Here is a 17,917-nt window from a genome sequence, read left to right as displayed (position 1 = left end):
CAACCACTACACGGTGGCCATGTTGTTTTTGGTCTGCTGGTCCCTGCATTGTCATTCCATGTATTGCATGAAACCCACATTTGTGGGTTTATAACCTTCTTTTTTATGTTTTTATACAGCGCAGCCCGTTTAAACAAAAAAAAATTATAATTTTATTATTTTGGCATCGGGTTGTATTGCCAATGGCCACATATTTGGCCATTGGCATGCTGCCGGAGTCATATGCAACCTTTTTTTGGAGCTGACATGGCTCCGTTGTGTAATTTGCAGAAATGTACTCAGTTGTCAACTGAGTACATTTCTGCAGCTAAAACGTCTCCTACACGGACTGGTTTCTGCTTCGTGGATCGTTAATATACCTCATTTGCATACCTTTCGGATGCAAGTGAGGTATTTAGCATGTCCACGCCCAGTCCGTGTAAGAGACGTTTTAGCTGGTCTCTTACACGGAGCTTAGGGCTGTTCCTGGATTGCGAGGCTTGCATGGAGTGTTGCACGTCTCTTACACTCCGTGCAAGCCTTCGTGAATCCTGCCCAAAGTCTTCCAAGACAAAAATTTCAATGAAGATGAGTGTGAAGGTTCAAACAGGGGAGAAGTCAGTTTGGACAACACAAATTTTAAATCCCAAGAAGCCACAGGTTCTTGCAGTGGTGGTCTCAAAAGAGTGATCCCTTTCAAAAAGGTCTTGCATAGCTTATGAGATATTAAATTGTTATCTGTAAACCCTAAGTGAAAATGAGAAATCGCCACTAATTGGACTCTTGATAGTGGCGGCGGCAGCTACTTGTTGAAAAAGCTCAGACAGAAATTCCAAAATCACAGGGATAGAAGCAGTGTAGGGATCTACATTAATTTTCTGTTCCCAAGTAGAAAATCTTTTCCATTTACTGCCATACAGCCTCCTAGTTGAAGGTTTATGGAAGGACACAGGAATATGTGATACTGAGGATGATACATCATGAAGCCTGACTACGGATGGAACTGGAGCAGCCACGCTGTCAACCTGAGGGTGTGGATTGAGGGATGTAGCGAACCTGACATGTGAGTCAACAGATCTAGAGCTGGGTCCAGCATCCAAGGATCATCCAGGAGAAGAGGCTCGAGAAAAGGGAACCAGACCTGACGAGGCCAGTAAGGAGCAATGAGGATCAACTTGCTTCCCAGCCGACTGGCTTTCTGAATCACTCTGGAAATGAGAGAAAATGGTGGAAAAGAAGTCCCATGGGCCAATCGTGAGCCAGAGCATTTCTGGGTGCCTCCCCCGGATGGGGAATGAGGGAAAAATATCTGCTGCATTTGGTATTGACTGGGCTGGCAAAGAAGTCACAGCAAGGCTGTCCCCATTTGCGGAAAATCTGTTCGGTTGTTTCCTGTTTCACTCGTGAGGCAGTAGGATCGCCCGGCTGAGCTTGTCGGCTATCACGTTGGTCGTCCCTGGAATGTGAGTTGCAACCAGAAAGCGCTGGGAAGAAATCGCCCATTCCCAAACTCACATGGCCTCTCGACAGAGTGGGTAAGATCTGGTAACACCCTGTTTGTTGATATCAAACAAGAACACAAAAATGAAAGCGTGTTGCTCAAGATATTTGGATTAAAGCTTCTGTATTGGGTGTTGAATCCAGCTCATTTTTGTGTTCTTGTTTGGTTTTCATTTTCTTGGTTTCCTGTTTGTTGATATACCAAACTACCGACATGCTGTCTGATTGTATCGCAATAGTCCCGAGAGGAAGAAGGTCTTGAAGTGCTTTCAACGCGAGGAGCACCGCCCTCATCTCCAGAATACTCCAGAATACTGACATGCAGGTGAGCCTCGTGTTCTTGCCATGTGCCTTGGACAGTCCTGCCAAGATAATGCCCCCCCACCTGATCTGGGAGGCATCTGTGGTCATAGTGGCAACGAGTTGGGCAGGAACAAAGGGAGCTCACATGATCAACTGGTTGGGAGCTCTATTCTTGCATGATTCCGTCAGCAGGATAGGAAGACTCAGAGGGAGATACTGGAAGGATCATTGGGAAGACAGAAGCCAATGGAGAATTCTCATGTGCAACCTGGCTAATGGTACTAATAGAATGGTGAAAGCCATAGTCCCGCGGAGCTGAAGAACCCACTTCGCTTTGACCTTCCGCAATGGAAGAAGACGTTGAATTTGAAAGATTAAGTTTTGTGCCCTGTCGGCGGGGAGACGAGCTGTCATGTTCAGTGTCTACCTCTGCGCCTGTGGAGTTCCCTAACTGAGCACAAAGTTGAACAGTGGCGTCTCTGTTTTGGAGGAGTAGAAGCCTGGTGGGGGCGGTCAGGAGCCAGTTGTCCAAATACAGAAACACCCGGAATCCTTGACGTCTCAGGTGAACTGTCACTACTGCCATGCATTTGGTGAACACCCTGGGGGCTGTGGTGAGACCGAAGGGCAGGGCACGAAACTGGTAATGACTGGCTCCCAGCCGTACGCGTAGATGGCTCCTGGATGTCTTGTCCATTTTTATATGGTAGTAGGCATCTTGGGAGATCTAGAGAGCACATCCAATAGTCTTTTCCTAACAACGGGAGTATAGACTGCAGAGTTACCATCCAAAACTTGTCCTTCACGGATTCGTTTAACCTGCTGAGGTCCAATATTGGCCTCCAATCTCCGGTTCGTTTTGGTACTAAAAAGAACCTGGAGTAAGTTCCGGATCCTATCAGGTCTGCTGGGATAGACTGGATGACTCTTTTTAAAAGCAACTTGTTGGATCTCCACAGTTGCCTGTTCCCTGTGATTGGGTGGTACATCTGGGATCTTCTTGGGAACAAACAAGGGAAAAGGGTATGATATAGCCTCTGGTAACAACTTTTTGTACCCACTTGTCTAGAGTGATATTTAGCCAGGCTTCTGAATACAAAGAAATGCGACCCCCGACCGGCCCCAGAGAAACACAGTCGGGCCTCACATCAGGAGATACATAAGGCTGTCCGCAAAAGGAATCACGGCCTTGCTGGTATTGCAGACTGCCCCTGCCTCTAGGGCGGCGTCTCCCATTTCCTCCTCCTCCTCTGCCTCTGAAGGAGGATTCACCCTGTGTGTCCGGAAAGACCCTCTGAGACTTTTTGAACCACATTTTACTGTCCCTTTGACCTTTGGGGTATGGTCAAGAGGGAATAGTAAAACGTACTCTCACGGCAGAAAGCGCCCTTCCTTCTTGCTCACACTGAGTGAGTGTGTCCTTCACCTTGGAACCAAACAATGAGGAACCATCAAATAGGGCATTGGTGAAAGTAGACATGAACGGTTCCACAAAATTGCACAAGCACATCCAGGAGTGACACCTCTGGGCATCTCCTGAACCCGCTGCTCTACTCGCTCCATCAGCCGCATAGGAAATAAGCCACATGGAGGAGTTAACTATAGAATTTAAGGTGGACAACTGAGCAGAGATCTTGTCAGGGACTCCCTCAGTACATGCACCTTGTATAGAATCTCCTAACTCCTTGAGGAGATCCCTCTGTAATCTCGTGAAGTGAGTGAGATAGTTCAATGATCGAAGGGTAAATGCCGATGAACTAAAGATACGCTTCCCAAATCTGTCCATCTGTCGAGAATCCTTATTTGGTGGATGAACAGAGGAAGAAGTCTCCGCCAGCTCCTTCTTTGTGGCTGCCGCCATCACCATGGCATCTACAGGAACGCCCTTAGACAAAAACTCTTTACCAGGTTGGGCAGACAGAAACTTATTGGGTCTCCTGGGGACTGGCTCCATGGCATCAGGAGTATCCCACACCTTTTGACTAACTAGATCCATTAGTTCGTCAAAAGGTGGAGACACCCAAGAGGCAGAAGGTTGAGACCCGAAAACCTTCAGGTACACTGACTCCTCATCAGAAGGGTTGACAGTGAGCCAGTCACACCTCTGCTTAAGAATCTCCAAGATGTCCATGAAGGAGATATCATCAGAGGAAGACTTGGGGGACCCTTCCAACTCCTCGAGGTCAGTGTCCGATGTCAAGGATTCATCATGGGAGTCAACATGCTTCCTCTTACATACCCTCTTCCGGGGTGGGTCCTTGAAAGAGCATTCCTGGGAGGCCTCTGAAGAGTGGTGGCCACCAGCCAATGGCTCCTGAGGCTGAGGGTCTCTGCTGTCTCTGGACAGAGTAGGGGCTGAGACCGAAGTGGGTGCTCTCGGAGGAAGAGTGCTGGTACCACTGGTAGGGGCTGGAGAATGAGACAGCACGCTCCTCATCATCTCAAACGCCAACCTCTCTGGCTCCGAAGACCTTCCCCGCTCCAAAGAGACAAAGGTTGACGTCGGAGCCAGAGCCTTCGGCTCCAAGATAGATGCAGGGTCCAAACTCACCCTGGCTGACACACCGAGAGGAAGGCTCCAAACCAAAGAAGATTGATTTCAACCCTCCCTGTCGGTGCCGACAGGAGATCTTCAGCCCCTGGACATGACGGATGGCACAGAGCGTGTCAGAGCCAAACCCGGCTCCAAAGCAGTGACAAAGGGAGCTGGAACCGATAGTACCTCTGGTGGCACCAAGCACTCCGGCTCCGAAGGGCCAACATGGCTCGAAGGAGGAATAGCAGACAAGGACAAAGCTGGATCGAGTGGCTTCGGAGCCGACTGGGTCGGAGCCAACAATAATTTTGGTAAGGCATACGACTTCAGGAATCTCAACACTACCCTCTCTACATCTTCTTCCGAAAGGCTCCTGGAAGATCTGGAAGACATAGTAGGGGATCTTGATCTAGAGGGCACTGGAGACTTTAGTAACACGGAAACCAGTAGGGAATCCAGACTGGCTCCGAGAAGCAGATTCAATTGCTAATTCAATCGGATCTGAGATTGGCTCCGAAACACTTGGAACCGACTTAAGACACCACAATAGTGCTCTCCTTCGGCTCCGAAGGCAGTGGAGTCGAGGAGACATATTTTAACTGTTTAGAAGGTGGCTCCGAGACACCAGCCAGCGCCGGAGAAGGCCTTTTTGAAGACTTATTGCCAGACTTGGAGGAAGCCAAATAACTGGATAGAACTTCCTCAAAAGATGGTTTTAGTACACCCTTGAGTATAAGCTTGTTCTTTCTCTCCTGTAACACCCTAGGAGAGAAAGCATGGCAGAACAAGCATGATTCCTGCAGGTGGATGGCCCCCAAACAGTAGACACAGCTACTGTGGCCATCCGTTAAAGACATCTTTTGGGAGCATTTCATTCACTTCTTAAAACCCGAAGGTTTGTGCTCCTTACTCTCTGGGAGATTGTCTCTGGGTCAGCAACAGGGCTTTTGTAAAGGAATTTGTGTGAGTAAGGCACTCTATAATATCTATTTGGTTTGGCTGGAGCAGGAGGCAGAGAATCTGGATTGAGACTAGATTCTAAGTAAACATCATCCACAATGTCTAAAACTGGAGGGATAGCAAGTGGTCTGTGCTGGGGGAGTAAAAGAAACTCTTGGAGCCTTTTCTTTCAGTCAGAGTAGTCCTGACCTTACCAGTGGAAATGTTCTCTCATGGTATGTAAGGTTTCCCCAAATGAATAGTCTTCAGGGGGAGAAGCTAAGGGAATGGAATCTTCAGCATCAGAGTCTTCATAAGGGGGAAAGGAGTAATCCTGTTCCTCAGAGGAGCCTGAGGAAATAAGACACTTGATTAGAGGAGGCATAATCCTCCTCTTGTCTAGGCCTTTTGTCTGGAGGGGGGGGTTGGGAACCCCTGATTAATGAAATTAAATCTTCAGCTATTTTAAGCATCTGTTTCTTAGGCATGGGGCCTTGAACTGGAGACTGATGTGCAGTCTTTTTTGGTTTTGAAATCAAATCTTCAGCTGTTTTAAGCATCTGTTTCTTAGGCATGGGGCCTTGAACTGGAGACTGATGTGCAGTCTTTTTTGGTTTTAGAGGAGTCTTAAGCTTAGCATAAGATTTTATGGTGAGAGTAGTCGGTCTCAAGACACCTTCTGTAACCGAAGGTGTTTCCACAGCACCGGCTTCTCCTTCTGCAATGTTGTCGGTAGGGCCTAAAGAAAATGGCTGCGTCGGCCTAGAACTTTCTGCTTGAGAATCCGAAGCGGTCTGGGGTTCCAATTCTGCAGTCGCCAGGGGCTGCGTAGGCACCTCACTGAAAACCGGAGAACTGGAGACCAGCCCAACCGAGGCCTCGGAGTCTGGCTTGGATCTAGGCTGCCTGTCTTTATCTTTGTGTTTTTTATGCATGCGGGTAGTCGGTTGCTGTAATTAAATTTCCTACCGAAGTAGTGTCGTGCGAAACCAAAGCATCACTTTATAGCTCGTTTATTGAACCTAGCACAAAACCGACAACCAGTGACATTGTGGTCTGGGCCTAGGCAAGGTATACAATAAGAATGAAAGTCCTTATGAGGTATTTGCTTCCCACAAGAAATGCAATTGTTAACTTTTTCTGACATCGGACTGAGGCAAGAAAAGGTACCCCAACGGGGTACTTAGCTTTAAAGACTTCGGACTAAAATTCGATTCGACAATCTCAGGTGTCGGCCAACCGGCACTTGCGAACTGCTTCTGCTTCGGGCACCGCACGGCAAGAAAGACTGAAGAAAATGGTGTCGGATGCCTCTTGTATACCCCTGGCACACTGACGTCAGGGAAGAAGCGACAGCAACCGACGCCGGACCAAGAATTTGGAATTCAGGCCAACTGCGGGACTGCCTGACGACAGGATAACCCAAGTGTGATGGCTGCAGCATGGTAACATGATGAACAACAGTAGCAAGACAAGTTTGCCAGAGTCTCTCATATTAACAGTTTCCATAAAGGAAAGTACTGCAGTTGTATTACTATGAGCCAGCCAAAAACCATGTTGAATTAGAATTAAGATATTGGTTTTGAATGAGATATGTGTAGTTCCCTATAGACACAGTTTTCTTAACATCCTGGAAAGGGAGGGAGAGGATGGCAATAGAGCAGTAGTTAGATACATCGCTGGGAGTTACCTCCTTTATAAAGAGGACTGATAAAGACTTTTCCCACAATTTTGGAACTTAAGATTCTGTAATGGATCTGTTGATGAGAAAGCTGATAGGATATGCTACGGGCTGTGCAGCAAGTTTAAGATAGTCTGAGGGGAGACTGTCTGGTGAGATGGGAGTAAGGTTTTAGCTTCTGTGGAAGTTGTGACGCCTGTGCGCTGGCCCAGTAATCAAGGAGCCTCAATCCTCACCACTTAACACTAATGAGGGGCGTTCACATTGGGAAGGATAACAAATACACTCAGTAAAGTACAATTTCCCTTAAGGGCACACAGAGATCACAGTCAGTCTGGGGCTGGTTTCTCCCTTTCTCTCCAGATCCCCAATAAGACTCCCCACTGGCACAGCTATAGGGTACAGGTCTCAGCCTAGTGGTCAAGCTAAAACCTCCTGAACCCTCTTTGTTCAAACAGTGCTTCATGTCCCTGCCCAAGTAGCTGACACACACACACACACATACACACACACACACACACACACACACACACACACACACACACACACACACACACACACACACACACGTGCACACACACACACACACGCACACACACACACACACACACACACACACACACACACACTTTAAGATACAAGTTATATACAAGCATACAGACACTCCTGGCAGGTTCTTGCGCTATGCCTTCCTGCCAGTCTATAAGGTAGTACCAGCTGCCACCAACCACTAATATCAGCTACTAATAAGGCCCTTACCAAAGGGTGTCCAATTATTACTGTGCAATATTATTATCCAAATAGTAAGTGTGACCCAGGGCTAAACATATTGGAGTGGCTTGGACAGTATCACTATATACGTGCAATGTATTCTAGAGCTTAAATTACCTCTACACGAAACAGCCACAGTTGAAAGGTTTAAAAATATTTAATAATAAATAATAAAAACACAAGACAATACTTCTTACTACACAGGGCTAGTCAAGAGTTCAGACATCACAGGAAAATGTTAAAATAATACAGTAGAATAGTTCTGAAATCAATTCAGAAAACAGCTAGACTAAACTTAATATTTTCTATCTATATCTAAGAGCAATCACAGTTCTAAATAAACTTACATATAGAGCAAAGCAGAGTACTGGTGAGTTGTTGTCAGCTTTAGACAAAATCCAAAATGCTCTCTCTGTCTCTGAGAAAGTCCTTTAAATTGATAATCCATCCTGCTGACTCATTTTAGATTACATCATTCTTAACAATTCTCTTGGTTTCCCAGGCTAACAGAAACTCTACATTAACATTTCTTAGTAAGCCTGCACCTGGTCAGGAAACCACAGTAATTAAAGATATTATATATGGAAAATCTAGCAACTAACTGGTTTCACAACAAGAAAAAGAATCTGCTGGTTCAGACATCACGGCTCCGAGTTTGAGATCAAACAGTCATACAAGGCTTGACTTATCAGCTTTCTTCCAGCAGAATGCACTCATTACATTTTTGACGTTCAGCATTTAATACAATTTTCTTCCATTTCAGAGAACAAGCCTGTGGCTTACATTAATATTTACAAATCTAGCTAGGCTTGCGGCATTCACATATCTTCACTGAAGTTTTTTAACAAGGATGGTGGTCCCAGGTTGAAGTGGGAAAGTTAGGCAATTTATGGATGATGATTGGGTGGTCTTATTTATGGGGGAAGACATAGATGAATGATTAGTAGTATATACAGATTAGATTATTATTTGGGCGGTTAAGAGAGAAAGAGGAGGACGAGGACTGACTGTTAATTAGGTTGGCTATACATTCAATAAAACATTAATTATTGTTGCCGTTTGAAATTAGATAAGTCAGAACATGGTGTGTGTGGGGGGGGTCTTTTTATCCTGGAATAAGTAATGAATTAACTGATGGCCAGAATATTTTGGGGTTATTTTTATAGTTGTTTTGAAGTTGAGTATAATATTTTTTTTTCTTGAAGTACTTGTTTTGTCTTGATTACTCAGATATTTATAAAGCTTTGTAGCTGATGACTGCTTTTAGCCATTTTCCATGTTTTTTGTCATGGCTCTCCACTAATTGTTTACTTTGTTTTGACAGTCACGGAGCATGGTTCCATTTGATTATTTTCCTGCGAAGGGGAGCTATACTTTAATCACTAGACTGCACAGCAGAACAATTCTGGGGCACTCCACAGAAAACAGTATGCACTGCTACAGCAAAAGGCATTATGCAACCATTAAATCCTAGTTCTTCCCAAACTCAATAGCTTCAGATGGATACCATGTTACTCTGCAACACACTGAAACTTTCAAGTAAAACAATTACTGCATAAACAAATTGGGTTTTGAACAAAGCAGAATGGCCCCTCTACTCGTCACTCATCAGACCCATCATAGAGTACAATGCCCCATTTGGGATGTACCTCACAAGACACTTCCAACAGCTGGAAAGACCACAAAAGCAACTCACCAAGAGGATTATTGGCCTCAAACATATGTCCTATGCAGCCCGACTGAAAAAGCTCCGGATGTACTCAGTGGCATATCGCTTACTCAGAGGTGATCTCTGCCTGACTTACAAAGCCATGTCCAATTCAGAATTGATGGACATGCTCCACCTAAAGAAATCCAAATCACTGAGAGCCACGCGCTCTAGTTAGCTAAATCTTGCCACAACAATAAATAGAACATGCTGGAGGGATAGATTCCTGTCAGAGACTCCCCATGCTTTGGAACAAAATTCCTAACTACATTAGGCAGAGCCCCTCACTAACACTCTTCAAGAGAAGCCTTGAAGAGTGGATGGGTAACAGAAAATACACCCCTGGAATCACTTCATTGGCTCTGCTTAACAGAGGCCAAGTTAATTAATCACTGGGGCGGCGAAAGCAGACATATTCTGGCTAGGCTTAAAAATGCCCTCGGGCAGATAGCCTAGTACCTACCTATGAACCTAAAAAAAGTACAGAAATACGCAGCAACAGCCAACATCAATAAGGGCAAGCTTTTCAAATGAAAACCCTTTAGTAAAAAACTTTTCATTGTCTGATCAATTGAACAAGTTGTGGAATTTCTTATGTATTAGTCTACAATACAATTTAATAAAAACCTACTAAACTTTATCAATTTTATCTTCAATCGTTTTAGAAAATTCTTAAATGTTAATATAAATATCAAACTTTGGTTTGCGTTATTAATACCTTTCAGTATTACAAAAAAAATATTCAACAAGGTACATAAAGGTTTTACTCCAAAAGAAGACACAGCTTACACCAAACTACTGAAAAAACGCCGCAAGACAACTTCAGAGACTGCCGGTTTTATTTAAACGCTAAAATAAAAACACGTTTTTCGTCCCGCAATTGTAATTCTGAAGAAGTCCTACAATCAGGTTGGATGAAAAATGTGTTTTTATTTTAGCATTTAAATAAAAAAACGCAGTCTCCGAAGTGGTCTTGCGGCGTTTTTTTCAGTAGTTTACATAAAGGTTTTACTTCTTGGGAATCTAAAAATGTAATTTGTTTGCACCACTGTATGAACAATCAAAAAGTTGTAGATATTCAGAATTTTAATAACCTATAAAACAAAACCCTGACAAAATTACTGCCATTTTATCACTAAAGGGCATTCATGTCTGTCCTTGGAAAGTAAATCTAATATTTTATTATCTGTCAAATTAACACCCAACACACGATTTTGGATACTATATACATGGAAATTTCTTCATATAGCCTTTTTTGCACCTAATAAGTTAGCCAAGCCTAGTTCTTCTAGTAATAACACTTGTTGGGAGATCCCTACAGACATGTAAAATGGACTGGATATATACTTTATGATTCTGTTGCTGTTAAATTCTGGGGGATATGGATAACTTCTTACAAGCTATATTTACATATTTGTTTGTACTATCCAAAGCTCTAATTCTGTTAAATGTAAATGAAGAACTAGAGATGAAGAAAAGTAATTTGTACTTATCATGGACAATGCTAGCAGTTGCTAAGAAATGCATTATCAGAAAGTGGGAAATGCATTATCAGAAAGTGGAAGTCCAACTCTATTCCATCTATTGAAGACTTTAACTCTGCTGAAGGAAACGGCACTTTTGGGAGATTAAAATTAAAGAACTTGTAAACCATGGCGTAATAATCCTTGGGAGGAGATTTTATCTCTCATCGATACTTTGCAAATGATCTTAAATCTCTTCCTGATTATTATTTTTTTTTCTTTTTCTTGGGCCAACATTTGTTTATTGTTTACATTTAACTGAATCAGATTTTTTTTCATAGTTTTTTTTTTTCAGGCCAAATTTAAATATTGTAATATCCATGGTGGTGCAGCGGTAGCGTTGTTGCCTCACAGCAAGAGGTTCTCCTGTTCGATTCTCGGCTGGAGTGCGGGGAGTGCCATCTGTGTGGAGTCTGCATGTCCTCCCCGTGGTTGGGTGGGTGTTCGAAAGACATGCGTAAATGGGCATGCCTTCGTTGAAGGTTGGACATTGAGCTGGCACCTCGGCGTTCGTGAAAATCTATGCCAATCATTAGTGGACCGCTGTGGCGACCCCTAACCGGGAAAAAGCCGAAAGACAACAACAACAACTTAAGTTATTTATAATACAATGTTTAGACTATTTATAAAAATCTTAACCAATATATTTGTTTTTCTCTTAAAAAAAATAAAAATCATTTGAGTGAAAAAAAAACAAGGGCAAACGTTAAGACATCTAGAACTAGAAAGATGCACAATCTCATTTGGTCTTTTTCATACATAACACAGGGTGATTAAGTATGATAGGTATATTCACTGTAACCATGACCATTAGGCAGAATCCCTCTTAGGCACTTCATCTAAGCTAGACAATTCCTACCACAGGCATTCCATTCTTTTGGAATGTACATTGGATTGAACTGGTGAACTTTGCTGCTTTCCTTTTGAAAGTTGGCTTGAACTGCTGCCAAATGCTTAGAGAACATTGTTGCTTTCCATTTGAGGGATGAGATACAGTACTCAAAGGTGTGTGTGTAATGCTCCAGTTAGGAACGGCAAGTTAAATAGCTTGGTCAGGCTCAAACTCTGTACTTTATCTACAGAAGACAAGAACAGTAATCCTCCACACCAGCTACCAGACTGCTTGATTGACAAATTGCTGAAATAGGTTAATTTTGACTGTTACCATTTCATTTTGTTTCACTGCTTACTGGAAAAAACCTTAAAAACTAAAAGGGTGCATTTTCAAGGAATGCAAATTTCAGTGTATTTTCAATAACAGGAGTTTCAGTGCATTCTCAAGGAATGTGAATTTTGGTACATTCTCAAGGAGTGAGACTTTAAAAGGAGGAGAAGTTTACTGTTGCTCATGCCAAGCCGCTGTTTTCAGTGTGCGCTAGTTTGGTTTAGTAAATGCCCATCAGTGTTTATGTTATAAAATTTCAAAGCAGTGTTAGCAGCATAGCACATAGCATACTTGCCTTTGGTGCAGAATGCTTTGGGTTCTACTGCCATGCCATGGAGATGGATTGCTGATATCCCAGTGTAATTTAAGGTGGGAGGGGTAGTATTTCACTCCTGAGTGTGTTGCACTTTGGATGAGATTTTAAACCAAGTCTACTTCTGTATGTGTCAATGGTAGCTGCTGTGACATCTTTTACACTCACCTGAGCTATCAAAAAAGAGTGGGAACAAGTTCCTCAATGCCCTACCCAAATTTTCCCTATTTGTATAAATACCACCAAGGGTCCCCTGAAAAGATTACTAGCCTACTAGGACTAACCTAGTCAACAAAGCATAAAGTTTTACATTAAATCCATATTTCTGCCTTCTTTGGAGGGAGAATGACAAGTAACGGGACACTGGAATGGCTGCAGAGGGTGCTGGTCCATTCTCTTGACTACGGCCAGCCACATTTGGCCATGATCCAGCTCTGCCTGTCACTCTGTCATTATTTAGTAACTTCATTCCTCAGTGATTTGCCAGAACACCACAAACTTTATACAGAAGAGACCAAAAATAAGAGTCAAATACCTGGATATTCTGCAAAAATATGGGCTGTGTTGACAAATGTTTCAGTCCTTTCCAAGTAACAAACTATTTAAGCAATAACCGACGACGTGGTGTGGTACATTGAAGATTTACCCATGGTTGGTGTGGATTAATCACTGGGGCGAAGCCAGAGTGATTAAACAAAGGCAACAGTGGGTAAATCTTCAATATACCACAACCACAGAGTCTGTTATTGCTATTATACAATGACATTACTTAAGAAAAAAATACTTGCTTTTCTTACATAATGTCTTTGTATAACGGCAGATTGCTTTTCTTCCGCCAGTTGTGGTATACTGCTTCTGCGTTTTGATGTACTGCACATGTGCATGGGACTTGCGTTCCCACACATACCCAGTACATCAATGCTTTGAAAAGGAAGCAACGGAGAAAAGCAAGTTTCCATTTCTCTTTTTTTTTTAATTGTGAAAATAAAAAAGGTTTTGGGGCAGTTTATACCAACAGAAAAAATGTCCGGGCGACCGGACCTTTTTCCCTCGATATATTGTGGGATTTACAACGGTCATGCTGGTTGAGCTGGCCAATCAGAGTGCATGCTTTAGAATATTAATAGGGAGACAATTGTATAATATATGTTAATGCCCAGACACAAACTGCTAAGAAGTGCGTGCTTATAGTACCACATATTATTAGTATAAAATCACTAAGACATTGAAAGCAAATTTTCTGAACAGATAGCAGTACATGTAAACCATACTAATAACAAGCTTAGACTAACGCTAACATAGCAGAACTAAAGGAAACAGAAAAAAACAGGTTCTAGAATATTCATTCCAGTCATAGTGAACAACCTTGATTGGTAGGAAAAAAGCAATTATCATTCAGAGACTGGTGATCAGCATACTTCTCAGATAACTCTGCACTTTCTCATGTTTTCATTTGCACAACTGCAGTTGTCGTGGAACAGAGAATAGACGAAGTCCAAACTATGGAGACATACATGTATATATATATATATATATATATATATATATATATACACATATATACATATATATATATATATATATATATATATATATATACATACATATATATATATATATATATATATATATGTTTTAACTGCTTCACTCAAGCACACAATGTTCCCTTCATTTTACAGCAAAGCAGTATTATAAAGCTTCTATCCTCACAATGTAAAAGTTTATGTATGACATACAGAAAATCATTTGGTCAGTTGTAATGTCTGAAATAATTTTACCAGAGAAAATCCATCTGTTCACAATTTTTGTATATTAACTTAGGTGTAATAGTTCTCCATTTGATTTTATCCTTTATCAATGAATCAAACTTGTCTAAGAACTTAAGAAAGTGGGTATACATTTAAGAAAGTGGGAGTATTTTAGCTTTAGATTCACAGTGAGAAATAACTCAGTAGGACAAACATAAGGTGTAGGAAAAATGAACACTAGGGTAAGAAACACACCTACTGGCTGGAGTACTTGAATGGTAGAACTCACTCCTAAGCTATTACATGCATAATTATTATCAAATTTTGAGTGCATGTTTCGTACTAATCTATTAATGTCCTACGCATGAAGCACTGCACGATTAGAATCATAAACACTACAACTAAAAGCCTTCTGAAAACACCGTTTCCCAAACTGGAAACAGATTGGTTAGCCATGCCATGGTGAGTCATTAATGTCTTCACCACATAGAACAGACAACTATCAACACAATTGATTTTTTATTCTCATTTAACTGCCTGAAATGACTGTGGAGGCAAAAGGCAAAATGCAAAAGGACACTGGGAAAGTGCCCATCTTTTGGTAGATTTGTCGCATTATTAGTACAGTATAGTCAAAGGTACCATAGTTAATGATTCAACATAAAGTATAAAAGGTAGACCTGCCTTACATTACAGAAGAATAGCAAAATGCCTGGACTGCTTGTATCTCATGATGGTTCTCTTAGTGAGGAGAACTCTACTTGAAACAGCTGTACTCCCCTTCCAGGAATGTTCTTCAAGAACAGACAGAGCATTGGGATTAGACTCACCAAACTATGGTAGAAATGATCATCCTATCTCTACAGAACTCACTAGGGTACAAATGAAGACAACAGAACAGTGAAAATTAAGACAAAAACTGATCAAATTCTTTGTACTGTCAGTCAGAAGCAGTCTTGATGTACTGCTTCGGTGCCTGTAATTCAATCTGATAATACCTCACTTGACAAGTGTGTTCCTGACTGAAGGAATCCGCATATTTCATTGTGCTGATGGCAGGAAATGTAAAATTCTCAACTAAGTGCGGCCAAAACAGAATCCAGAGAGCTCTTAAGCAGTACACTATCAGGAGAAACCCTTTTTTAGCAGATGGCATTAATAAAGCAATGTTTATGATTATGTGGATACAAGTAGCCCCATTACAGGGGTTACTGACAACTGTTCCAAATATGGATGCTATTTGGCACACTAAATGTGTTTAACAGAGCATGAGAAAACTCAACACATCATGCAGTCGGCAACAACAAAAATCATCGGGCTCCTTAACCAATTTCTTCTAAAGTACAACTTAAAAAATAGATTGGTAGAGGGAGAATTGTTATTCTTACTTATGGACACCTGACATTTAGAAAATAAAATAACCTAGTAAAAAAAAAAAAAAAAAAGGTTAAACATGCTGATGGTAAATAAAAATAATAAAACTAATTTTCCCCCAAAAAAGGTGTATGCCTGGCCTCTCCCTGCTTATTTACATTCTTTTAAATTTCCTTTGCAGTATTGGAAGAGACAGAGGCTGGCTAAGGGAGGGGGAGACAAGCCTGCAGGCTTGTTTCACTCTGTAGTCTTGCAGATTACACAGGCCTTAAAAAGCAACAACTCTGACATCAAAAGTGGGACATTTTTGGTACAAACGTCAGATTTTACAAGGCGAAACATACCCACTGTCAGTACACAGGACAGAACTTCACATTTTTACCTAAATAAAAGCTTATTCTTGTAGCATTTTAGTTGCTTATTCTGTTTCTTATAACATTTAAGTGTTTCAGATACAGAACAACTGTTTTATGCAACTATTACATAAACTATACGAAATAATTTTGTTCTAAAATCTCAGGACATTTGCCATTTTTTCAGTTTTTATACAGGACACAACTGCCCAAAGAGGGACTGTCCCTCGCAAAGTGGGACACTGGGACAGGTGGTAACCCTAGCATGATGTCACACTGAAATCTGCATGGCTGTCAATAACATATCATTTCCATACCACAACATGCCCATTTCACCTGTCAATCACCAAGGCTACACCCACTTCTGCAAAGGCCAGCCTGCAAAGTACTTTTCTAATACAATACTGGAAAAGCTGTGCTTCATACAGTTATCCTTAACAGCAAGTGCACTACTTGTTACTCATGCCTATCAGTACAAGGGCTACTAGTTAAGACCCTTTCTCCTGCCATTCCCCATCCTCTGGATGGAAAGAGTTACCACCACCACTAACAGCATTTCAGCATTCCCTTCCCCTGCTAGCCCTCCAGCAACCCAGATTACTCACTCAATCTTATATGTGGTACTGCAGTCGTGGCAGAAACCTCTCTCTCATGGAGAAAACTCACTACTACCTAGTCACTCCTCCAAGTGTTTCTGTAGTTACGCCATGCACACACCTCTGTCAGCATCTAACATAGCCTGTTCAAACTTACACTAACAATTACAAAACTACTTCACCATAAAGCTTATGATGCACTGATTCCATGTCTGTCTAATAGTGCAAAGGAGATAATAACTGTTATTCATACACTATTTATAAAGCCATCATTTTCTTATTTTTTTTCTAAATATTACAACCATCTAACACAGAGCTGCACTGCCTCATGTGAAAGCTTACAGATCAACAACAAAATGCTGCTGACAGTACGTGTGGTTACTAGTTTTTTTAAAAAAATAATATTTCCTGTGTTTGTTATAATTTATGAAATATAATGAACACTATCACTGTAAAGATTTGTTTGTACTGAACAGTTTGTCGCAATTATTTTTTTGGTAACCCTTATGGCTCCAGAGATGTGAACATTTGTCTGAACTGTGAGGACATCATTTTTTGTCAAACAGCTCAAGATGCAATCATTGGGGATTACAAACCTCCAGAGCTCCAGTGGAAAGGGTCACCACCTCTTACAGTGGTGAAGCACATTCAGGTGAATACTGCCACCCATTCCCACTATCTCAAGAACTGGTACATAATGCCTATGTGGGTGCATTGACCCCTTCATACCAGTACAGAATACTGCAGGAACTTGTCATTTGAAAGGAAGGTAAAATGATTTAACATCGCTATTTCCTAACGGGGCATTGTCAAATGTTACTGCCAAACCATGAAAATACTTCATAGTGGAAGACAAAATCCTTTTTCTCAAGTATCAGAGCTGTATGTCTGTTAGAATCATGGTAAGGCCTGAATTCAAAGTAAATCTGAATATTTGATACAATTCATGACAAGAAGGTGACCTCTCTGAAAAACATGGGTATATACAGAACGAAAGGGGAAATCGCATTTGTAGTGAAATAATTTGGTATCACATGTTCAAAAAGAATGAAGCTAGCTTAGTACATACCCTATTCTCACACAAGTGGAGATGACTGCATGTAGACGGCATTTTCTGGGGAGGGGGACCTCTGCGCTAGAGCAAGTTGGGGGGAAAGGAGAGGTGTGGAAGAGTAGCAGAAGTAGGTCAGAGACAGGTGATAGGTCATCTCTGAATCATACTAGGTCATGAGTGCAATTGGCAGTCTGTACTCCAGAAAATTCCAGAGGCTCTTCATTTTCCTACGGGAGCAGCTGATCAAGCTTCCCATTCTAACAGGGTCTGCTTACATTAAACTAGGCCAGTGTGAGGGAACCACTGGCTCATAATGGTGATCACATTACTAGTTGAAACAAAATTTCTTGTTTTCCTTTCCAAAGGAATTTCAG

At 41.8% G+C, this 17,917-nt stretch overlaps 1 protein-coding gene across 1 annotated transcript in view; it reads right to left on the bottom strand.

The window, feature by feature from the left end:
• The window catches only part of DND1 (DND microRNA-mediated repression inhibitor 1), a 224,108-nt gene extending 206,833 nt beyond the window's left edge, over positions 1–17,275 (bottom strand). The window contains exon 1 of the mRNA XM_044069845.1: positions 17,219–17,275. Within this exon, the coding sequence (XP_043925780.1) occupies positions 17,219–17,275 (57 nt within the window). The remainder of the gene's footprint in view (positions 1–17,218) is intronic.
• Positions 17,276–17,917: the final 642 nt, after the last annotated feature.

The sequence above is a fragment of the Protopterus annectens genome, chromosome 4.part0, assembly GCF_019279795.1.
Source record: "Protopterus annectens isolate FY-2018-M chromosome 4.part0, PAN1.0, whole genome shotgun sequence".
In the NCBI taxonomy this organism is placed as follows: domain Eukaryota; kingdom Metazoa; phylum Chordata; order Ceratodontiformes; family Protopteridae; genus Protopterus; species Protopterus annectens.
Note: the sequence above shows the minus strand (reverse complement) of the source record. Positions and strands in the feature narration are given on the sequence as shown.